At 36.7% G+C, this 25,572-nt stretch overlaps 1 protein-coding gene across 2 annotated transcripts in view; it reads left to right on the top strand.

Moving 5' to 3' along the window:
• Znf654 (zinc finger protein 654) overlaps positions 1-25,572 on the top strand; it is a 102,771-nt gene that overhangs the window by 28,987 nt on the left and 48,212 nt on the right. For both annotated transcript variants that reach the window (XM_029544248.1, XM_021209579.1), the window contains exon 2: positions 20,102-20,247. Coding sequence is in view for 1 of the 2 variants with exons in the window: in XM_021209579.1 (XP_021065238.1) it covers positions 20,102-20,247 (146 nt within the window). In the remaining variant the exon portion in view is untranslated. The remainder of the gene's footprint in view (positions 1-20,101; positions 20,248-25,572) is intronic.

Below are 25,572 nucleotides of genomic sequence, written 5' to 3'. Positions count from 1 at the left end.
CTTAACCTGTCACTTAACATCTGTGCCTCAGTTCTTTTTTTTTTTTTTTTTTTTTTTTTGGTTGGGATAGTTGCTAGCTGGGTAAATACAGAAAAGGTTTGGATGAGTTAGCCGTTTATTTCATTCTAGTCACAGGTGCGCAATAAAGTGAACACTGAGTGGGCATTAAATTTGTTGACATTTCATTTTATGCCCCGCCAAGCATTTAAGGAAAGAAGAATAAGTTGATATTTTTGGATAAGTTACTAGCGATTACATTTACATTTTTTGCTCATGTCATAGATAAGTTGGTTTGAAGGTCGAAACAGTCTAGGTATAGACAATGTATATCTTTAACATTTTCTCTGTGCAGTGACTTTCCTGAAAACGTGTTTTTATCTTGACAATTGATGTTCAGTGTCTTGATTTTGAGGACATTTGTCTTCTAACCACATGATTAATGTTTAGCAATTGTTATGTTTGTAGACTATGAACCTAGGAACTTCAAACTTAGAAAAAATAGCATTCATTTGATATTTTAAATATATTCTGAAACAGATGTTATTGTTTATATTATATATATATATATATATATATATATACCTTAGTACAACTTAGTTTTCTCTTTTTCTGCCTTGCCCAGCAAACCCTCCCCCCCCAACCTGTGTGCTTATGTGTGCTTATGTGTTCCTCTGTGTGCGCTGCCTGGACATTGAAATCAAGGCTAGATATCCCATTGAGCTCTACCCCCGGCCCAGTGTTGTTAATTTCCTTGCTCAAATAATTCCTCATTGCTGAAATTTTTGAAGGCTAGAACAGTTTCTTTTCTTTCTTTTTTCCTTTCTTTTCTTTTTTCTTTTGTTTTTCTCTTTTCTTTTTTTGGAGAGCCTTTACCTACTGTTAAATTTCTTGAAGTAAATTTTTTAAGAAAAAGTGAACACATTTAGTTTATGCAAAACAATGACAGCACCTGGGGGTGGGGCACCAGGAGCATAAATTCAGGGATTGTCTGGGCTACATAATGAGACCCTGAGTCAAAAAGCAAAATCAGATTCTGAGAGTTGACTTTAAAATGTTTCAAGAGCAAATGAAATTAACTATTTTATAAAATTCTAAGTTATGAATAGCTGAGAATAAAACAACAGAAAAAAATGCAATGAACTTTTATTTTATATAGCTAACATGAGTATTATATCAACATACATTGATGTGACCCTTTTTATTTTCCTGAAACTTCATCATCTTAGAGATTAGTTATAGATCTCTTTCTAAGATTCTGTTCTGGTTCTGTTTTACAAGTGAGATTTATATTTATATGTATTATCTTTTACCTATTTTAAATGGAATGAAAGAATCATATACAATAAGCTACATTTCATCTACTACTTAATAAAATAGGAGTTTGTTAATTGTTTGATTTGCCAGTAAGGAAAATTGGCTTATATAACTGAATTTCCAAAGACCAATTCTTTTTTTAGTATTTATTTTATGTATATGAGTACACTGTTGCTGTCTTTAGACACACCAGAAGAGGACATCAAATCCCATTACAGATGGTTGTGAGCCACCATGTGGTTGCTGGGTATTGAACTCAGGACCTCTGGAAGAGCAGTCGGTGCTCTTAACCACTGAGCCATCTCTCCAGCCCAATCAATTCTTTTAAACAATTAGGATTCTATTATTTACTAATAGTAAAATTAACTTTCACTAATTAGCAAATTTATTTAATCATGAGTAATTTCAAAATAGATAATTTAATATTTAGTTAATAAAATAATGATGTAAAATAGATAATCTAAGTGACAGAAAGCTAACTATATGAACTTTGTATACAGCTTGTGATATTAAGAAGAAAATCTACAGTTTGTCTCTTTCCTTTTGGAGGAAAATATGAATCAAAATTTCTTAGTAGCTGTGGTTGCAGGAGAAAGAAATGAACAATTCTTTTAAGGAAAACTAAACAAATTAATTGCCTCTAATTACCTCTTCCTTTGGGTTATATTAGTTATCTTCCCAAGAAATGCTTCAGTAGAGTGGGCTTCAACCCATACTTAATTTGTTTTGATATGAAAGCAGCTTTTACTAAGAAAGTTAACTCTTAAGCTTCAGATAGAAAGCTACATAGCAGAATTTAAAACCAAAACAAGTTAACTTTTCTTAGATTCCAAAAGAAGAACAAGATGGAATTTGATTTCAGACTTCAATTTCTACTGAAAGGCAAACTGAATTGATCAAACAAAACACATTAAATTGCATGGTATGGATGGGATAGAGTGATGGAAAGTTAATGATAGGCGGGGGGCAAAAATCCTGAAAGTACTCAAGGAAACGCAGATATGGTTCAAAGAAGGAGTCAAGGTTGGTGGCGCAGCCTTTAAACCCAACAGTCTGGAGTCAGAGCCATGTAGATCTCTGAGAGTTAGAGGTCACCATGGTCTACATAGTGATATTCCAGTACTGTGTTTAAAGACCCTGTCTCAGAACAACAAACACATGCACACACACACAAGAAACCCACTTAAAATAAAATGTTTAAAAAGGATACTTTATTATACTATAGTAGTAAAAATTATTTCAAGTAACATTATTATTGTCTCTCTTGAGTTGTTAGGTGCAGGAAACATTCACTCAATTCCTGAAGCTATAATATTTTGAGTTTGGTCACATGTAGTAAACTAAGCAAGTTTTAGTATCAAATCATTACAATGAGGTGGAAATAATCTCATAGGTTACAGTAGACTATAAAACTATTTTGTACTATGGTAGGCTTAACAGCTACCCTAGGCAGATGACAAGCTATAAAATAAGAGAATGAACATAACGAACAAAAAGCCCTTATGTTAACATATAGGTAAGCTTAAACAGACAGAAGCTATTAATATTTCTGTGATGTAAAATCCTCTTTGGGTTTAGGAGGAGCATTAGAGATAGTCTAATCTTTGGAGCTGATAGTTTATATCCCATAATGAACTTCAGAGAACATGTTAAAATATTTTCATCTTTAAATTTTAGTCTGTAATATTGTCATAGCTCGATACTCCTGATGAGTGAAGCAATGATTTGTGAAGCAACTATGTTTGCTGTCTGGGTGTTCAGAAATTTTGTTTCCTCCCAGTGGCATTCAGCGTTCTTAGATTTTCCTAACTGACAGTAGGTGGGGCTAGAAATGCTGACTGTCCTCCCTGTCCTCCAAGGGATAGTGTAGGATAGACCAACAGTTAACCTGGTCTAACATGTCAGTGGTACCTGGGTGAGAAAGCCTGCTATACTTTAAAATTTTACTTTATAGATAGCTAGTTTTTTGTTTGGATAATGCTGTTGTTAGCAAAAGGTACCTAATAATTCTTCAGTGAGTTTTAACAGCAATTGTAGTCTATGAAAGTCACCTAAGATATAGTCATAACAGAAAAAGGATTTGCCTCTTACAAAATACATATTTAATGTCTCTTCAAAGAAATTCAAGTTGTTTTAGAAAAGAATCCTGATATGTTGGTCTTGATGCAAAAATTTGTACAGTACTTGTACTTTCATGAAAGTTTTCTGAGGGTGTATAATGTATTATTTTTATTACTAATTATTGCTATTAATTTGCATATCTTAACTTATCTTTTCTTGCTAAGCCATCCTTCTCTTCTAGTTTAGCTGATATGCCATTATACATGCTGGGATTCCAGCTACCGCATCTGACTTTTATGTGACAACAGGGTATTTCTGTGGGTAATTGAAAACTGTCTTTCTGGCTGTCTAGCTGGCTCAGCGGGTAAGAGCACTGACTGCTCTTCTGAAGGTCCTGAGTTCAAATCTCAGCAACCACATGGTAGCTCACAACCACCCATAATGAGGTCTGGCGCCCTCTTCTGGCTCATTTGAAGATAGCTACAGTGTACTTATTTATAATAAATAAATCACTGGGCCAGAGCAAGCAGGGACTGAGTGAGTGGCTTGACCTGAGTGAGCAGAGGTCCTAAAACTTGAATTCCCCACAACCACATGAAGGCTTACAGCGGTCTATACAGTTACAGTGTACTCATATACATAAAATAAATCTTAAAAAAAAAAAGAGAAATGATGAACTCATTCTTAAGATTCTATTTAGGAAGTAAGGAAGAAAACAAGTTTGGGTGTTGAGCTATAGAAGCAAATAGCTTTTTATATGAGAGGTGTGTAGGGGGTAACTTTTTAGAAAAACATATTTTCTCCCCCCCCCCTTTTTTTAGAGCTAGTCACTTGCAACTTACACACACACACACACACACACACACACACACACACGCATGTGCCTAATTATGATTTTCCCCCTTTAATTTTAGGTGGGATCAGTTGGTTTGTAGAGCCACCCTCTTCTTATTATTGAGTATTCCAGTTTGAACTCTTGTACATACCCATTCTTGTCCTTTCTCCATTGCTTTTGCATCTCTTTCTTGCATTTCTCTCCTGAGAAACAAATACGGGTTAGGAACGACCCCCCCCCCAACCCTCCCCTCACTGCCCCCCCTGCTTTTTGTCTTCTTTGTGATTTTTGACACTTCTTTCATTTTCATGTTTACAAATATGTAGTGCCTCACATTCCTCCAGTTTAACCCCTTCCAGGATTCTGAGGTCCTTAAAGCACGATTGGGTTGTTCCTGAACAATTCCACTAATGTTTTGGATTTTAGCATCTCAGGTCTCAAGCTAGGAACAACTTCCTCCAGCTACTTCCTAGCTACCTAAAAGCTAGGTGTGTGTGTGTGTGTGTGTGTATGTGTGTGTGTGTGTGTGTGTGTGTCTTTAGGTCTTTTAGAACATCATTTTAACTTATTTTAGTTGAGTTTGCAAGTGAGAACCGAAGTAAATGTGTGTTTATTCAACTACATTTAATAAATGTTGAAAATTAGCTTAGTAAAAAATAAATATAAGGCTGAGCACTCTCAGTACTTGGGAGATAGAGGCAGTCATAACTTCTGAGTTATGTTCCAGAACATCCAGGACTACACAGAGAACACTGTCTCGATAAAAGCAAACAACAATAGCAAACATAATAAATATAGAAGATGAAGGCAAGTGTTGACAGTAATTTGCACTGATTTACTTACTTTTACCAAGTCCTTGGTCTATTGTATTGTGAATTTTCAGAGCTAAAAATCAGTTCATTGCATCACTTTACTTCATACATTCAGTGTTTTTTAAAATGTGGACTTTTATAAATGGTTTTCAAAAACTTGAGTATTAGGGACACTTGCAGTATTCATGAAGGGTGAAATTCATGGAAGGTTATTCACTTGTTTATTAATGACTAGGGAAAACAAAGCAAAATCAATTAGTCTACATGTTGTTCTTTAATGCCTTTTTAGGTTGATTTTAATAGTTGAAGGCTAGTTGTTCCTAATGACAACAGCAAATTATTGAGAACACATTCAGTGACAAATGGCATGGAAATCTTTACATGTAACAAAATCTGTGTCCACTATCCCAAATCATGTTTGTAAAGAATGTTTATTCATATTTGATGCTGTTTAAGCAGGCTGATTATCCAAGATGCTTAAGACCAGGTAGAAGTGGTTTCATTTAGGATTATATTTTTATCCATCCATCCATCCGTCCATCCATCTATTGATTTTGAGATGGGGTCTCACCATGTAGTTTTAGTTGGTCTGAAACTGTAGAGCAGGTTGTGTTTTGAACTCAGAGATCCTGCTGCATCTGCCTCTTGAGTGCTAAAGCCAAAGACTTATGCTACCATACTCAGGCCAATTTAGTGGTTCGTCCACTCCCCAGATTTTAGAATATTGAATATACCTAGTAATTTGGGTAAGACCTAGATCCAAGCCTCAAATCCATTTACTTCCCATACACCTTATTCATAACCGGAAGGCAGTTGTATACTTTTCTCAGTGCTTATAGAAGTTTGAATTTAAATCCTCATAGGTAGACAGAAAGCAAGTATAGCATCTCTTTTGGTTGTATTTTTATGGATGAATTTTATTATTCCTTTTACTTGTTTATTTACTTGGGTTTTTTTTTTTATTAAAGTTTACAATTTATTAGAAAAGTTCTTTATGGATTTTTTTTTCTTTTTTTTTCTTCTTTTTTTGGTTTTTCAAGACAGGGTTTCTCTGTATAGCTCTGGCTGTCCTGGAACTCACTTTGTAGACCAGGCTGGCCTTGAACTCAGAAATCCACCTGCCTCTGCCTCCCGAGTTCTGGTATTAAAGGCATGCGCCATCATGCCTGGCTCTTTATGGATTTTTCCAGACAGGCTTTGTGTGTGTGTGTGTAGCTTTGGCTATCCTAGAACTTGTTCTGTAGATGCTGGCTTCAAACTCAGAGATGTGCTTGCCTCTGCCTCCTGAATGCTGGGATTAAATTTATACATCACTATGCCCAACTATTAAAATATACTTTTTTTTTTAATAAAGGAAAACTACAGGATAAAATGTATTTTATTTTCTTGCTTAGAATCTTTTCAAGTGCAGTCATTTTGCATAATGAAATTTTACCTTATCTGCGAAGTTAAGTGAAATGCTCCCACTTTGGTGTGGAGAAGAGATAATTTAATTAAGTGAATTAGTAAAGGTGCTATTTTACATTTACCAGTGAAATCTTAAGTGTAGTAATTTATCGGCACAAAGTCTTTCATATATTTACCATTGCTTTCTAAATAATCACGAGTTACCTTGTTTTGAAAAACATCTCAGGCTGGGGTTGCAGGCCTTTTTTTATTGTTGTTGTTGTTTTGGTTTTTTTTTTTTTTNTTTTTTTTGTTTTTTGAGACAGGGTTTCTCTGTATAGCCCTGGCTGTCCTAGAACTTACTTTGTAGACCAGGCTGGCCTCGAACTCAAGAAATCCGCCTGCCTCTGCCTCCCAAGTGCTGGGATCAAAGGCGTGCGCCACCACTGCCCAACTGCAGGTCTTATCTAGAATATTTGTAACCCATACCCATAATCATTAAGAATTTAAAGTATACATATTCTTTCATACATACATACATACATGCATACATGTATACATTCATACATATAGGTATAGATGTATCTATGAATATGTATACTTTAAATCAGATTTAAGAAATCTGTGTAGCTGGTTCTGGTGATATAGGCACTAGTGATTAAAATAAATAGAGTGTAAGTTCAAGGCCTGACTGTACTATAGAAGGAGTTGAAAGCCAGCCCCAGGCAACTTATTGCAAACTTGTTTGAAAATAAAGAGTGAGAAATAAAAAAGACTAGAGAGAGATTAGCTGTAGAGAGCTGGCTAGTTCCCAGTACTGCAAAAGAAAAACAAAATCCAGTGAAGTTAGCATATAGTAAATTAGTAACCAAAATAATTTAATTTATTGAAAACCATTCGGGTGTGTATTGATAGGCAATGGTAAAGGACTTAGGAGATAATGAAGCGGTAAGTACTGTCAACATGATATGAAAAAAGACTGATCTGCAGAACGTGTTACCATGACTGTTTTTAGATGCTTATACTTCTTTGCTGAAGTTCTTTGATTTAATCTGAATGTGAAATTTAAGGAATTTTGCCCCATTTGAGTTGAGTTCAAAAATAGGTGGACTTCTACAAATCACAGCTTGGCAAGGAAGTTCTGGTTTTTGCAGCTATATGGATGGTATTTGATGTGAGATATGAATTCACATAGGGAGAAAATATAGACTAGGTTAAGAAAGGAATAAGAAAAAGGAATAAAAACTGAAACTTGAGGAACTCCAAAATCAATTGGCCAACTAAGAAAGAATGATTCTTTATTATTTTTAAGGAATTATTTCTTTTATGAGCACCCTGTAGTTGTCTTCAGACACACCAGAAGAGGGCATCAGATCGCATTGCAAGCTACCATGTGGTTGCTGGGAATTGAACTCAGGACCCCTGGAAGAGCAGTCATTGCTCTTAACTACTAAGCCATCACTCCAGCTCCTAAAGAATGATTCATTAAATGAAGTCTGAGAAGAGTTAATTATTGGAGAAACAGATAAGTTTATCAAGGAACATATAAGCTTCAGGAAGGCAGAGTGGTCACCAACTGCAGAAAACTTGATTTGTTGAGAGTGTATGGGTGTGGCTAGAGATAAAGAAGAACAGAGGTCTAAATTGAAAGCTGCTTGATCACATAGTTTGGATAAGTATACAGAGGATCATTTGTGTATAGAGTAGGTACTAGTTTATACCTTTCATTATCAATGTTCATCTGCCCCATTAAAGGCATGGAGGATATAACTCCCCCATTCAGTATTGGGTGACAGACTCTATAGTTGATCATCTAATAAACTTTTTAGACAAAAAGGGGACAGACTTGTTTTCTGGCTTCTGTGGTAGTCTATATACATTATCTATTGTGTCACCTTTCTTAGGAAACCAGGGACAAACCAAAGTAACAATTCTGTTGAAGGCAAATTTGCTGAGCAGAGTTTATTAAGGTTAAGAATGAGTTTATTAAGGTCACTTAGCAAGTATGGATATGGGGTTACTTGCAGGAGTAATATGGATGACTCATTCCTGAGCCCCTAACCCCCTAACGGTGACAATTCATCCTTGGAGATTCCTGCACAACCTGGAGAGAGCTCAGCCATCAGGAGTCTTGTGTTAACTGTCGGTGTAGACTTGTGAGCCTCATAAGCTTCAGCTCTGCTGGTGTTGGTTTGTTTACTAGTAAGGGATCTTTCAGTGATAAGGAAACTGCTGATCAACACTGTCCCCATATATGTATACTCTCCTTATTAATTTATATTGCTATTACTGAAGTGGATATTATCAGGGTATTTTCACTACTCTAAAGTTTAAATATTCTAAATACTCTATTTAATGTTCCTGTGTTGACTAACATCTGCAATGATTTAAAAAATACTTACAGTAACAAAAACTTGATATTGTTTTAGTATATTTTCTGTTGCTAAAATAGAATACCACAGACAAATAATTCATAAGTATATAAGTTTTTTTTTTTTATAGTTCTAGAAGCTAGCAGTTACAAGACTATATGCTCCAGCATCTGGTTAGGGACTATTACTGAATCAAAACATGGTAGGAAACATGTGTCAAGAGCATGGGAACATGTATACCAGATTCATATTTAGATTGATAGTCTGTTTGTCTGTTTCTGTCTTTCTGTGTCTGTCTGTCTCTGTCTCCCTTCCTCCCTCCGTCCTTCCCTCCCTCTCTCTGTAACACTACTAATGCTATCATGGTTGCCCTAACCTTGTGATGTTATGTAACCCTTAGTATCTTGGAAAGGTTCCAAGAATAAGTTTTCAGAACACAAAACTTATTTTAGAGACATAATCAAATTATAGCAGTTTTAAATATCCAGTACATTTTATTAGATTGTATTATAGGTATGTATACATATTACTCTTATTTTCAGTGTTACTCTTGTTAGATATGATATGTTCCTCTTGTTAAATATAATATCACGTATCAGATTTTGATAATTGCTTTTGCCTATTGTAATGCATTTGATTTGCTAACTTTATGGTGTTTGCCATTGTTTTCATTTTATAGATAAAGGAACTAAGATTGAGAGAGCAGGTGACTTGGCCAAGTTATGTTGCTAGTATGTGATGCCTGGCTAGTCTTTTTATGGTTTTTCGAGACAGGGTTTCTCTGTATAGCCTTAGCTGTCCTGGACTCACTTTGTAGACCAGGCTGGCCTCGAACTCAGAAATCCACCTGCCTCTGCCTCCTGAGTGCTGGGATTAAAGGCTTGCGCCACCCCGCCCGACTGCCTGGCTAGTCTTATTGATAAGAACCAGCCTGTGCTATGGTAGACATAAAAACTGTATTATATCTGGGATATTATTTAGTTATAATAAAGAATTTAAAACTCATTATTGATTGAGTAAAAGTTAATATCATAGACACTTTAAAAAACAACACCACAAGACAACAAAACTACAAATGTTCATCAATATGTATATTACTTACCTGTTGCTGTGATAAAACACTATGACTCAAAAAAGCAACTTATGGGAGAGTTTATTTCGGCTAATAGTTACAGAGGTATAACACGGCAGGGAGGCATGCAACAAGAAACAGGCATTGGGGCTGAGAGATCACATCTTGAGATGCAAGCAGGAGCAGAAAACAAACTAACTGGACGTGGTACAAGGTTTTTGACTCTCAAAGCCCTTCTCCAGTGACATTCTTCCTCCAGCAAGGCCACACTCTTCATACAGCACAAACAACTGGTTGTGTGATGATTTAAATATGTGTGATGATTTCAAACAAGTAGCAATTATGTTTGTCTCGTGTCACTATGTAGACCAGAATGGCCTCAAACTCATGGATATCCCCCTGCCTCTTTCTTTGAATGCGGGGGATAAAGAATGGGCCCTAGTAAGCACCTAGCCTTATAACAGTTCGGTAAATATAGAGGTATATACAAGCTGTTACAGAGGTTACAGCGGGGAAAATTTATGATGGATGATTTTTCCCAAATGTTCAAATTTATTAAGGCAGTATGGATAAATTGTATTCAAGATAGGAACAAAATCTAAAAATTTAGTAGACACAAATATGAGAATATCAAAAGCTGTTTTTTTTAAATATTACTTTGGTTTTTTGTGTGCCATCCTGTGTTTATAAAAAGAGTAGATATGCATTTATTACTTTCATTCCAGTACCTAACTTAAAATTGGAGCTAGAGTCTAGTCACCCATGTTTTTCATGATAAAATGTCCTTATTTTTGTGTCATCAGTATGAACTGGGTCTTGCTAGTCAAAGGATTCAGTTAAGGACTGAAAAGCTCAATAACAATTTAACTAGCATTTGAGAGGGGGAAAAAAAACAAACCACAGACAAGCGGTAAATCTCAGCAATTTCTAGAAGGAGGGAGATAGAGAGGGGGAAGAGGGAAAGCCAGGCTGCTTGGGTTATGGTCTGAAAGCTAGCATGTTCAGCATTGAAGGTTGGCCAACAGCTGCCTGGCAGAAAGGGAGAGACTACAGAGACAGTGGGAAAAACCTAAAGAGTTAGTTTAGGGTCAGTACATCTAGGGATTGGCCACTATTTGAGAGAAAAAGAGATAGAAGAACAGGGAACAGGTTCGTGTGTTTTTCTCTCTCTTTATCATTTTTCCAAGTAAATCAAATTTCCTCTTGGACTCTTGGTCAGGTGAATGACAGGCTTAGCTGGATTACTCTTAGAGAAGCAAACAATGCTATATAATGTTCTAATCTTTAGAACAGATCAGAATGCCATGATCTCCCCCTAGGGCCAGAGGTATTTTGTTCTTTTGACTAGGAGGCTAAGAGTTACCAAGCTGATATTCCAGGGAAGCAGGTAGTACAGCCCAAAACTGACTTTGAGGGAAGAGCCCCTCTACAGTGGACTCTGACTTAACAGCATAAGGCTGGGAAGATAGATCATCTAGATCTTAACTTAGGAGTTTGGATTTTACAGAGCAGTATGTATAAAGATTAAAGCAAAGCTGGATTTTTATGAATCTTAAATGTTTTAAGATAAATAAGGGAAGGTAACGTGTGAAAGCCTACACAGAAAAGGATGCCGTTGTTGAGTAGCTAGAAAATGAATGATTAAAGGCCTGACAGACTAGTGATGATGAACATGGAGTGAGGTGAGTGGAAAGTTACTAGAAATGTTAGCATAATAAAAGTATTTAACATTTTGTGAATAGGGAGAAAATGCCCCAACAAATTCCTTGAAATTATATCAGGTTCTAATCTGAATATCTGGAGTTATGCTATTACTAAACAGTAAAAGAGGCCTGACTGTGGTGACGCACGCCTTTAATCCCAGCACTCGGGAGGCAGAGGCAGGTGGATTTCTGAGTTCGAGGCCAGCCTGGTCTACAAAGAGAGTTCCAGGACAGCCAGAGATATACAGAGAAACCCTGTCTCAGAAAACAAAACAACAACAACAAAAAAAACACAACAAAAACCCAGTAAAAGAAACAACAAGATTTCTAATGAATAGCAGGACTTGTTGGCTCAAATAGTTAATATGTTTCTGTTTCAACTATTAGTATATTCTTTTTAAAAAGGACAAGCAAATTGTTGATCATCTAGCTCTAATATATCATGTAGCTATAATATACATATATATTCATTTGAAGATTTTTTTTTCTGGTGTGAGAACAATGAATTTTTTTTCTTTTCTTTTTTTTTTTTTTTTTTTCTCGAGACAGGGTTTCTCTGTGTAGCCCTGACTGTCCTGGAACTCACTCTGTAGATCAGTCTGGCCTCTAACTCAGAAATCCGCCTGCCTCTGCCTCCCGAGTGCTGGGATTAAAGGCGTGTGCCACCATGCCCGGTTTGAGAACAATGAATTTTAAAGTAGCTGATGAGTTTACTGAAATACAGAGCTTGCTTCTTTTCTTTCAGTAGTGCTTCAGTTGAAAATCTTAGTAGAGGCTCTATGGGAATTAACATGCTTATTAAAATTTGCTGCATTTTCCTTTTGTTGTTGCCTTTGCCCCTTTGTGGTAAGAAGGATCAAACTGAAAGCCTGCATTCAGTGGGTTCTACTACTAAGTTAATCACTGTTCACTATGATCAGTTTTCAAGTTTAAAATTTCCTTTTAGGTTTTAATTTAAATAGCCCTAGTATAGATGCTTAAATGTATCAAATTTAATCTACTGATTAATTAATAATGTATCAATTTGTTCAATTAATTTGTCTCCTGTGCCCCCCCCCCCCCAGACAGGGTTTCTCTGTATAGCCCTAGCTGTCCTGGAACTCACCCTGCTGTAGACCAGGCTGGCCTCGAACTCAGAAATCCACCTCCTTCTGCCTCCCGAGTGCTGGGATTAAAGGTGTGTGCCACCATGCCCGGCTGATTTGTCTCCTTTTACCAGAGATTTTAGACCATGGTTGGGTGGCTGTATTGCTTTGGGCCTGAGCTGCTCAATTCACGATTGCCAGGAAGCAGAACAGGTGGGAGGAGTCAGTGACCAGATACAATCATTAACATGTCTCCATCTAGCCATCTAGGTCTCACCTCTGAAAAATGTGATCACCTCCAATAATGTATAGATTATGAAACTATTCGTGGATTAATCCACTTTTTAGGCCAAAACACCATGATTTTAACATGGGATTTTGGAGACACTTTGTATCCAAATCATAATATATAAAAAAATGAAGTAAGTTTGTTTTCAGCTTTATGACTCATTATTATTATTATTTGAATACAGTGTTTATTTATTTATTACCTGTATGTGTACATGCATGTGGGGGCCAGAGATCAACTTCAGATGTCTTTCTCAATCTCTCTTCACCTTAATTTTTTTTTTTTTAAGGACAGGGTCCCTCTATTTAGCTCTGGCTGTCTTAGAACTCTCTCTGTAGACCAGACTGACTTCAGAACTCAGAGATCTGCCTGCCTCTGCCTCATTAAGTCATGCACCATTATGCACAGTTCTTAATTTTTAAAACAGGATTTTCCTGCCCTGGAGCTCAGGCTAGTTGGATAAAGAGCTCTGGAAAGGCATTTGTCGTGCACTAGGCCGGCATACTTATGCTGCTGTGTCTAGCTTTCATGTGTTAGGGATCTGAACTCAGTCTTCAAGCTTGTATAGCAGGCTTTCTGTTGACTGAGTTCTCTCCTCTAGAGCTTGCATTTCTAGAGCTTACTAGAAAGCCCCATCAAGTGGTTTGTACTGATTTTTTTGGGGGGTGGGGGCAGAGAGTTCTTATCTCTAAACATTTTACATACTGAAAGTAGTTTGCATTTTTCCTTTTAAAAATTTTATGAAATCAGTGGTTTGCAACCACAGGTACCACGAGGTCTTAATTGATGGTTCCTGCATAAGAAGTAGGCCATACTTCTTTTACTACATATCTCTACTGCTTATATATATTTCTTCTGTGGGGTTCTGGTACTTTTTGCTAGAGTAGGCATGGAGTCTGTGTAGTAGCATAGCACATACTGTCTGAAGAACCCCAACTGCAGCTGTTGTCCTCCAGGCTTCACAGTCCAGTGTTACGTTCTTGCTTTTTGTTTTCAATCTTGTGCTAAGACACCTTTCACACTGTTACCTGGGCTGTTGCTGCTCCTCTGACATTTACTAAATTAAATCATAAAAGCACTCTTATGTTTCCATGTTTACAACATTTACATAACAACCAAGAAATGAAGTTCATTTAGATGTTTTTGAAAAAAAAATACATCTTTTGGAATCTAATGAAAGCTGCTTTAACAAACAAACAAACAAACAAACAGACAGACAGATTTACCTTAAATTGAGTCTGTTTGTGAGCATGTGGGTGCAAGTACCGGTAGAAGCCAAAGGAAAGTATCAGATCTCCTGGAGATGGAGTTACAGATTGTGAGCTACCTAATATGGGTTCTAGGAACTGAAGTTGGGTCCTTGCAAGAACAGTATGCTGAGCTCTCTCTTCTGCTGAAGAGTACCTCATCTGGCTTATATTCCTTTCAGTCTTTTTACTTTGCTTTTAATCTTCCTATGTCCTAGATAGTTTCACTTTGTTGGCACGATAATCATCCTGTTTTGTCACATTTCTGTGAGCAGTAGTAGGGTATCAGATGCTTTACTATCAATAAACATAACTGAGGTTGGTTTTGCTTACTTTTCAGATTACTTATGAACTGGCCCTCCTGCCTTCCTTTTCCTTTCTCTTTGCTTTTTGCTCTGTCCATTATCTCACACCTCTGTGATGTCAAGAGACTAAAATGTCAAGGACTTTGAATCAAGATGTTAGTATCAAACAAATTTCTTCTCTTCCTCAGTTAAGGAAAAGTTATTGGTTGTCTTACTCAGGCTTTCTATTCCTGCACGAACATCATGACCAAGAAGCAGTTGGGGAGGAAAGGGTTTATTCAGCTTACACTTCCACATTGCTGTTCATCACCAAGGAAGTCAGGACTGGAACTCAAGCAGGTCAGGGAGCAGGAGCTGATGCAGAGGCCATGGAGGGATGGTCTTTACTGGCTTGCTTGCCCTGGCTTGTTCAGCCTGCTCTCTTATAGAACCCAAGATTACCAGCCCAGGGATGGCACCACCCACAAGGGGCCCTTCCTCCTTGATCACTAATTGAGCCAATGCCTTACAGCTGGATCTCATGGAGGCATTTCCCCAACTGAAGCTCCTTTTTCTGTGATAACTCCTGCCTGTGTCAAGTTGACACAAAACTAGCCAGTACATTGGCCAAAAGCAGACCTCCTACTTTCTCTTCATTATTGCTTTTCTTCTCCCTAGCCCTTTCAGTTATGGCACTATACTGATCAGATAATTGCAATTTATATTAACTATGTACTCAAGATGTACCTGAAATACTTGAGATAATTTAATATAATCTTTTTTTTGCTACCTGTCAGATGTATACAACTTTTTTGCTACTTTGTATAAATTTCTCAGTGTTCAAGGTGAGGTTTCCTACCTTCTTTTATTATTTTCCATCAGTTTTTAGAAGACTACTTTATCTATCATGGTTGGATTTCCACTCTGGCTCAGTTTTGAGACTTCTGTCCTATAGTTATGTTTTTACCTCACCAAAGTACCTTTGAAATCACCAAAGATTCTTTTTCTAGTGAGTAGCAATTAGTGCTTTGGTCCTTCCTAATTCTATCTTTGAGAACATTTCTGGTATAATATATACTTCCCCCCACCCCTGATTTTAAGAGTGAACTTTCTAAGGAAGTCCAAGTTTTTCCATGATATTTAGCATGCCTTCTTATTTACTTTTCTTTAATTCTCTTACTATGAATAAACATGTTTCATCTCTCTTAAATTTTAATTCAGTGGTGATTCACACCTTTAATCCTAACAGTTAGGAAGCAGAGGCAGGCAGATCTCTGAGTTTGAGGCCAGCCTTGTCTACAAAGCGAGTTCTAAGACAGCCAAAGCTACCCAGAGAAACCCTGTCTCAAAAAACAAAGCAATCACCAAATAAAATTCAATTTATTTGGGCTGCCCCGAGGAGGAGTGGATCACTCAGGTGATTTCCTGTGAACCTTCTTCCCATTTTAACGGGTCAAATAAAGGCTAGAGCCTGTGATTGGGCAGTGGAAGGGAAAGATGGGGCTGGAGGCTTTTGAGAGTCGGAGAAGAGTGGAAATTAACAGAGGAAGAAAGACTAGGAGGAATAGGTAGAAGGAAGATGGAGCAGAACTACATGGCCTGGAGAAGCCTCAAGTAGCAAGGGTCTCATAGCTGGGGAATAGATTAGTGTAGCGATGGGTCTGCCCAATTTAGACATGCAGCTTATAAATTTTATAACTGAGTTGTGTGTTTTTGCACAGGCTTATTGGGGTTGGAGATTCACCACAACACCTAGTACTAAAATTAGTATTAATTTAACTTTCATTTTAATTTAATCTTTTTATTGTGCACATACATGTGCACAATAAAATTCTCTTGTCCAAGCACCAATCTGATAATTTATGAAGCAGATATGTTACTCCTTTAGTTTTGGTAACAAGTGGAAATTGACTTCACAATTGATGTAAAGCCCTTACTGTTTACTATTACTTTACTAATAGGAAAGCCAGATTTTTATGCTGACCTCCATGCTACTGTGTAGGTGCCCTGACCTGTGTCACAGGCAACAAATACAGAAGATTTGAGGAGGCATATAGACCCAAACTTCTACAATTAACCTTGGCCTAGAGTTGGTAGACTGTCACTAGTTATTGTAAACATTATCACGTGGACTAAGTGATTTGGACGTGGTGTAAAATTTGTCCTCACTGTGGTATGTTTTGAGAAGGACTGAGTTTATACTAATGAGAATATAGGAAAAAAGACAGTCATACCGTCCAGAGTTTAGGAAGAGAACAGAAATAGAGTGAGAGAATTCTGACTGATGTTTTGGCATCTACCCTTCTTTTCATTAACAAGTATAGGCTTTCTAGGTCTTTCCCATAGTTTATAGAAAATTCTGGGGCCACAGAAGAGGAAAAGAAGAAAGTCGTTCCCTCTTTTATACAAAGTATAGATAAAAAACAATACCATTCCTATTGTGGGAATGTTAGAAAAAATAGATTGTATCTGGATGATGCTACCTTTTAAAAATAAAAATGCGCTGGGCAGTGGTGGCGCACGCCTTTAATCCCTTTAATCCCAACACTTGGAGGCAGAGGCAGGTGGATTTATGAGTTTGAGGCCAGCCTGGTCTACAGAGTGAGTTCCAGGACAGCCAGGGCTACACAGAGAAACCCTGTCTCGAAAAAACAATAATAATAATAACAACAATAATAATAATAAAATAAAAATGCTAAATGGAAAATGCTGTATGCTATCCAAGCATAAAGTAGCAGAATGCAAGTTAACAGAATATTTAAAATACAAAATCTCAACCAATTTTAAATCATAAATATCTTAGCTCAGAGAGTTATTACAGTGTTTCAATGGAAGTTAGCACAAACTAAGATTGCTTGTTAGTATGGAGGTAATGGTTTGTAGTCTATTTTTGATTTTACTTTTTCTAAAAATTTATTTTTTGAAAAATTCATATATTATATATTTATACAATATGATTATATATATGATTACCACTATCTCTTTATGACTCCATGTAGTGCCTCCCATCCAGTCTTATTCCCACTTCATGTTTTTCTTTTAAAATTATTATTAATGACTCCCTGAGTCCAATTAATTAGTGTTACATATATGCATGATGTGGGACCATTACTAGGGCATGGGCATTCTTGCAGTACCATAGTATTCAAAGGAGAGAGACTCTCCTCATCAGGTGCCAACAGGTCTTCCAATAGTGTGGGAGTCTCTCTCTGTCCGTGCTGGATCTTGTGTAGGTCTAATACAGGAAACCATGGCTGCTGTGTGTAATATCCTTGTCATAACCCGAGGCCAACAGTTCACTGCTCTCCTTCCCATCTGCTGGCTGTCACATTCTTTCTGCTCCCTCTTCCATATCCTGAGTGTTGGATTGGGGAGGTATCTGAGCACTCAGCCATTTTGTTCAGATTTGTGGATATAAACATAGTTAGAAAGCAGTTTAAGAGAATGACTATTTAGAAAATAAGAATTTCCCCCTGAGTCCTATGTTCTTTCTAGCCACAGGCTTTTAACCAGGTTCACAGTAGCAGGCATGAAATCCCTCTTGTGAAACAGGCCTAATAACTAATCAATATTTTAATTTATTTATTATTTCCTGATTCACCAAAGACCTTTTGTTTCATGTGTGAAGCTAGTTTTGATATCTTTCCTTTTGAATGAAATACATTCCTATAATATGATTTTGCTTAATTTTCTTCTTTCTTTTAACAGCTTATCTTCTGTTAAGTCAGTGAATATATGCAGGGGATATTTGGGTAGAATAAATACAACTGCTTCATTACAAATATCTCATCTAACAAGGTAAATTTTTTTTTTCCATGTTAGCAACTGTTAGTATCTAAAAGAACCAAAACTTACAAACCAAAGTTGGGAGGAGTCTGTATTTCAATTACCTTTGGATGGATTTTGGGGGACACGTCGCAAACAATCAAATTTATAGAAACTAGAACTGAAGAATTGCTGTAAACCTTGATAGATATGCGCAAGTATTGTGTTTTCCAAATGGGTGGGTTATGGGAACTGTTGAGCGTGGCAAATAGTGAGTAAATTTGCTGAAGCATTTACTGAATAAATGGTTGACAGTGGGAAGAGAAGGGCATCTTTGTCTCTTTGCCACCAAAGAATTTAAATTATTTCTACTTAAAAAATAGGATTATTGACAATAGTTATGAGATATGTGGCATACTCAACATATGTAAATTTCAATATATTTTTCTTTTTCTAAACATTTCTTAGATAATGAAATAGGGGAGCCTTAATATTACTAGCTGGTTTAATAGCCTTGCCAAAAAGATATTGACTAGTGATTTTTAATATGTGACTGGGGAACTGAACATGTTCCATTACATGTCTGTGTTATTTTTTGGTTATAACCTTGATGATTACATGAAAATATCTTGCATGTGATATTTTATATGAACTGGTAGTAAATGCTAATCTACTAGCTGTGCATACCTGATGGTTTGGGCTGGTACTGTGAATGGGCAGAGTGAAAGTTATGACATTAGCAAAAAAGATGCAACATTTTTGCTGACTGAAAAACCCAAACCCATACTATCCTCAGACCAAAGAGATGTGAAAATGATTGTGACTTGAGTTAGCTTATAGTCTTACAGTTCATTTTGGATCATGTACAGGAAGAATATGTTGGTAGTTTGGGCTGGGTTCAGGGTATGCTCTTGAGGAGAGATTCTAGAGACCATTGAGAAAATAGTTAAAAGATATCAGGTGTCAAATTCAGACAGGAGACTGTATTTGACAGCCTATGGCATTATTTATATAGTTTTAGATCACCAAACTAATACTTGTGGGTAGGTGCCATTTTTTGTTTCATAATTAATAATATTCTAACAAATGAGTTTGTAAAGTAAATCATTGTTATTTAATTTTGCTTGTTTATTTTGTTACTACCAGAAATTGAATTTGAGGTTTTATACATCTTGGACTAGATTTCTGCAACTGAGAATATGTACCCAACAAAAAATAGTCTTTAGATGTTGTGAATCAATAGCTGCATATAAAATAGATAATGTTCAGGATGACATGGAATGTGAAGGTGCAGAGGCATTTATTTATACCAGCTTCCATTTTGGAAAAGTTTAGACTTACCACACTGAGAGCTCTTGAAAATCCTTCATGTTATATAAATATCAACCTAAGAAGCAATGAGTTGAGCGAAGAACTTGCTTAATTAAGCATCCAAAACTGTTGAAGTTTAAGTTGTTTACAGATTTCAAATGGCTTTTAACTTTCTAGAATCTACTTTTAAGTTATTTTGATGTTTTAAAAAATGTAACTTTAACTTTAGATTTTTCTTACAAAATTAGGACACTTTTCCTTACCTCTCCTTCAGGTACATTCATGCAGAATTAATGTTTTTTTTATATCTGTTAAGTTTTTTCTGCATTTTAAATTTGAATTGGCAGCATTTTTCATAGTAATGTACTTTTGTTTTGTTTTGTTTTGTGTTTTTGTTTTTCAAGACAAGGTTTCTCTGTATAGCCCTGGCTGTCCTGGAACTCACTTTGTAGACCAGGTTGGCCTCAAACTCAGAAATCCGCCTGCCTCTGCCTCCCAAGTGCTGGGATTAAAGGCGTGTGCCACCATGCCCAGGAGTAATGTGCTTTTAAACTCTGTTCTTCAGGTGGTTGAAGACTATGCTGGCCGTTGGCAGGTGCCGTTGCCACAGCTTCAGGTTCTTCAGACTGCACTGTGCTGTTTCACATCAGCCAGCACATCGTTCCCAGACGAGTGTGAACACGTACAGTATGTTTTGAGTAGTCTTGCTGTGTAAGTACTCTTTAGTTCTTATCAATACATCGTGTGCTTTGATATATTGGCTTTAGGCATTTCTTCTGAGGAAAAACCCTTTCCTAATGTCGTCTCTCAAAAACAAACTTCCATTTCTTGTTATTTCATTTTAATATTCAACATTTAGGAACCATTTTAATTTAATGAATGGATATCTGTGGATTTGTTGTACACACATTCTTGTGGTCACTGCATTGCATTTTATTTCTCCAAGTAGTGTTCTTGGCAAATTCAAATGATAAGTCTCAGAATATGGTAATTGAAGCCATGATAGTTAGCAGAGAGGGACCTTAAAGCCTTTCAGAAAGAGGTGAAGAGACTCCCAGTTTAAAAATAAAATGTTTGTAGATAACATTGAATGAAAATTATAAACTGGGCATTTGTATTTTTCCTTCTTGCTTTCCTAGGAGTCCATTAAAATAATAGTAAAAAAGTAAAAGAAATACAGAGAAAAGAATATAGGTAAGGATCAACAGTGATAAAAAGACAGCCACAATTTTCTGAAATCCAGAAAGGATATAGAATATGCAGGAGCAAGTTCAAACCTATCTATTGTTTGTATTTGGCCTCATTTTACACTCTCAGCACAACACTGGGTTGTGAAATTATCCACTGCCAAATTTAAAGAAAGTACCAGGGTAAGTCTCTAAGTCTGAAGTTCTTACTGATTTAGGTGTGCATATACTTAGTTATAAAGTGGGTTTAAAAACAGTGTACTGGCTGGGCGGTGGTGGCGCACGCCTTTAATCCCAGCACTCAGGAGGCAGAGGCAGAGGCAGGATTTCTGAGTTCGAGGCCAGCCTGGTCTACAGAGTGAGTTCCAGGACAGCCAGGGATATGCAGAGAAACCCTGTCTTGAAAAACAAACAAACAAAAAACAAAACAAACACACAAACAAAAAATACCACCAAAGCAAACCAAATGAAACTAGTGTACTGATTAAACCAAGTAGAAGGAAACCTGTGGTCCTTGCCTGCCCACAAGTAGACCAGGCTGGCCTCAGAAATCCACCTGCCTCTGCCTCCCAAGTGCTGGGATTATAGGCCTGTGCCTGGCTAGTCATGTCTACTCTTGTGTAGATAATATTTAGGTAGTCATGTTGGTGAGAACTTATGGGTCCGACTTTTTTCTTTTAAGATTTATTTATCTATTTATTTAATGCGAGTACACTTTCACTCGCTTCAGACACTCCAGAAGAGGGCATTGGATCCCATTACAGACGGTTGTGAGCCACCATATGGTTGCTGGGTATCAAACTCTGGGATTTGAACTCAGGACCTCTGGAAGAGCAGCCAGTGCTCTTAACCACTTAGCCAACTCTCCAGCCTGGGTCTGACAATCCTTAGAGCACACTGATCCTCTTGCTGCTACAATTGTTTCAGCGCCTCTTTTTCAATGTTCCTGAGCCTTATAGAAGTATATTTAAATATATCTATTGAGAATGGGCTCTACAACTTTGCATTTTGATTATTTGTAATGTTTTAGGAATCTCTGCTGCAAAGAGAAGTTTCCCTGAAGTAAGAACTATACTTATGTAGAAAGACAAATATTTAAAATATAGTTAGGAATTATTCTGGTTTACTACAGTAGTGGTTATAGGTTCACCTTCAAGATCCATGACTTCACTTACCTGGGTTTTCAGTATTAGGCATTGTTTCCTTCTTGTTGAGTTGTTTGTAAGTCCATTTAGAGACCTGTTAGTTTACCACCAAGATATGTATGCTGCTACTGCACCTTAGGGTTATCGTACCATGCCGATCGTTGATGCTGTTCGTAGGCATCATGGGGTGTTGGTTGCTTTTCCCCTTTGAAAGTTTGCATGCTACTTCTGGTGTTATGAAAGCTAGTGCTCAGGAAAGAAACACTCAAATCAGTTTAAGCTCAGGGGACCTTTGAGCCATGTGTCTGAAGTGCATGGTATCTTCAGAAGTAGAAACTTATCTAACCCCCTTCTGGGGGCACCCAAGAGCAGTAGCAATAGTCTCAAATGTCTTGAGAGTATCTTAAACACCCTTGAGCAATAGCTCAAAAGAGGAATTCTCATTTCCTGCTATTGGGACTTTTGTTAGGTGGTCTTTGGCTCTTGGAGGGAGCATTGCCAGCCCAGATGAAGTTCCATCTAAATTATGTACACAGATTTATGTACATTATTATTTTTCTTAGGTAGTTAATAGTATGTTTTTTTCATGACTTTCAAATATCCTTACTGTTATCATATCTTCCCTCTTCTATTTATCTCAATCCCTATTTAGAGCCTCCCTTCCCATTATTTAAAATGCCATATAGTGATTTTTATTTTCTTTGGTAACCTATTTACTGCTGCTAATATAAAATACAGTAATTTAAGAATCAAATCTTAAACTATGTGCCCTGTTACTAGTCTTTGATCCCAGCATTATTTTGTGGAGGCAAGAGCATCAGAAGTTCAAGGTTGCCGGGCGTGGTGGCGCACGCCTTTAATCCCAGCACTTGGGAGGCAGAGGCAGGTGGATTTCTGAGTTGGAGGCCAGCCTGGTCTGCAAAGTGAGTTCCAGGATAGTCAAGACCATTCAGAGAAACCCTGTCTCGAAAAAAACCAACCAACCAAAAAAAAAACCAAAAAACCAAGACGTTCAAGGTCATCCCTGGCTATATAGGGAGTTTGAGGCTAGCATAAAACCCTTTCAAAAAACAAGAATCGAATGTTATGTGAAGATGGAGAACGCTGAACGAAAGAATTTAGTTATTTGAACTGCGTACTAAGTAGTGCTGTCTTTTGAGGACTGCCTTGTCTGGCCTCAGAGAGAAGATGCACCTAACCCATAGAGACTTAGGCCACTGGGAATAGGGAGGCCCCGTGGGGTTTGTGTGTGGGAGGTGTGCAGGTGGAAATATGAAAGAAAAAAAACCAGAATATTGGAGACAGAACAAGACAGGTCTTCATAAGTTCATGCTATCCTGACCAGTTTATGGAATTGCGAGCTAGAAGGGTTTAACATAGTGAGATCTGGTCATATTGAAAAGTATAAGGTTAATTTCAAACATGCAAAATCATGCAAACATTTAAAGGCATAGATACATTTATACAATTATATGAAGAAATTAAAATAAAAAAACCCTTCAGAATCACATTCGTAGGATAGCTGAATAAGGTTTTAAGAATTGCAGGTCAGGTAACCAATGGAGATTTGCACAAGTCTTATTCAAAATGATTGCAATGAATTCACAAACTCATCCTGTTATTATTTTCCTGGTTGCCACATTCTTAGAATTTTCCAGAATTTCCATATTGTTTCTCTGATGTTTGGACTGAGAACTATTTTGTTTGTAAATACCAAACTGAAGCCACTGGGGTTTCCACTACCAGAGAAAAGAGTGAACCAAAACCAGTATTTTGAACTGTATAGATTATAGGAACTGTAGAGATTAGTGTCACCAGCATGGACTTGAATGACACAGGACTGGTGGTTGCTATCACATTATTTCCTTTTAACTCTCATATTTATCATGTTTAGAAATTAGGAGTATTTTGGAGAATGAGAGTTGACTATCCTAAACTTATTCAAATACTGAATCCAATTGCAGTCCCTTCTTGAGCGTATTGATCTGTTGAGCAAGCCAAAGTCTATAATGGTACCTGTCCATAATGACCACCTAGAAGCGATTTCCATTCAGCTGATAAGGCCAGCATTATACCTGTATAGTTTAACCTTTATAGTTCATTCATTCACCATGCTTTTGTTGAAGATTTCATAATCCTCTCTCTGTTCCCCCAAATATCACACTGGTCCTCTATATTGATGATGACTTTATGATGAGTGGAAAAAGTGAGCACAAGGTAGAAACCACACTGTTGGGGAAAGTATATGCAAATCACAAGATGGAAAATGAATACAAACAACATTTTTTTTTAAAGTAGTGCTGCTTTTTAAAAGAAAGGTCTCTGTGTTATTGGAAATTAGTAGAAGAGAGAACTGTACTGACTTCTGAAAGAATGCTAGGAATAACTAGATGAAACAGCAGAAGAGCCTTCTGTAGCCACATGCAGGTTCCTAGACAGGAAGGAAGTCAGAATATTCACAGATTTCATTATATTTAGTTTCTGTTTGAAGACTTCTTTTTTATATTGTATATCATGTAAATGTAACTTTTATTCAGCTGAAAAAAACATGCTTATGAGCTTTGTGTTTAAGATTCTTTTTTATGCCGGGCAGTGGTGGTGCATGCCTTTAATCCCAGCACTTGCGAGTCAGAGGCAGGCGGATTTCTGAGTTCCAGGCCAGCCTGGTCTACAGAGTAAGTTCCAGGACCGCTAGGGCTACACAGAGAAACCCTGTCTAAAAAAAAAAAAAAAGAAAGAAACAAAAGATTCTTTTTTCTATGAATGTAATTATATGTATATATTTCTATATATAAATATGTAAGCTGCTATGTTCTCTGGTAGTAACTTATATTTGCCTACATATATAAAATTCTGAACTTCCTGTACTACAGGGCAATTGAATTATGGCTTTTAAAGGGATTTTTACAGAAAATAAAAATGAATTGTTTTTAATTTACCTGAATATTTTTCAAATGTTTTAGAAATGTAGAGTCATGTAAAAAATTTTAAATCAGCAACCACAATATGTCTGGCTTTCCCTGAGTTTATCTTCTTTGTAAGCTGTATTTTATAAAAGAAAAGAAAAGAAAAGAAAAGAAAAGAAAAGAAAAGAAAAGAAAAGAAAAGGAAAGGATAGGAAAGGCAAGGAAAGGAAAATTATATATATATATATATATATATACATATATATAAATATACAAATATGTATACATATATGTATATTTATATATATTAAAGTATACCTTATATTCATTCCTGGTAGTTAAGGAAACTGAGGATTGAGAAGCTTGGAGACTTGCAAATTTCAGGTAACTTGTCATGACCAGTTTTTCCATTTCTCTTGTAAATTGATTTAACACTAATTCCTTCCTTCCTTCCTTCCTCCTCTTTTTTTCTTTCTAATTGAAAATAGAATCTTTTCTTCTACACTACTTCCCAACCAATTTCCCTTACCTCTACACTTTTCCTCAGCCTCAGATCCTCCCCTCCCCCAACCCATTTCCTCTATAAAAAAGAATAGGTCTCCACACAATGGTCATCCTTCTTGGTTTTCCTGTGTTTTGCAAAATGTACCTTGGGTATTCTAAGTTTCTGTGCTAATATCCGCTTATCAGTGAGTGCATATCTAGTGACTTATTTTTGTGATTGGGTTACCTCACTAAGGATGATATCCTCCAGATACATCCATTTGCCCAAGAATTTCATAAATTCATTGTTTTTAA

The sequence above is a fragment of the Mus pahari genome, chromosome 12 (assembly GCF_900095145.1).
Source record: "Mus pahari chromosome 12, PAHARI_EIJ_v1.1, whole genome shotgun sequence".
Lineage (NCBI taxonomy): Eukaryota > Metazoa > Chordata > Mammalia > Rodentia > Muridae > Mus > Mus pahari.
Note: the sequence above shows the minus strand (reverse complement) of the source record. Positions and strands in the feature narration are given on the sequence as shown.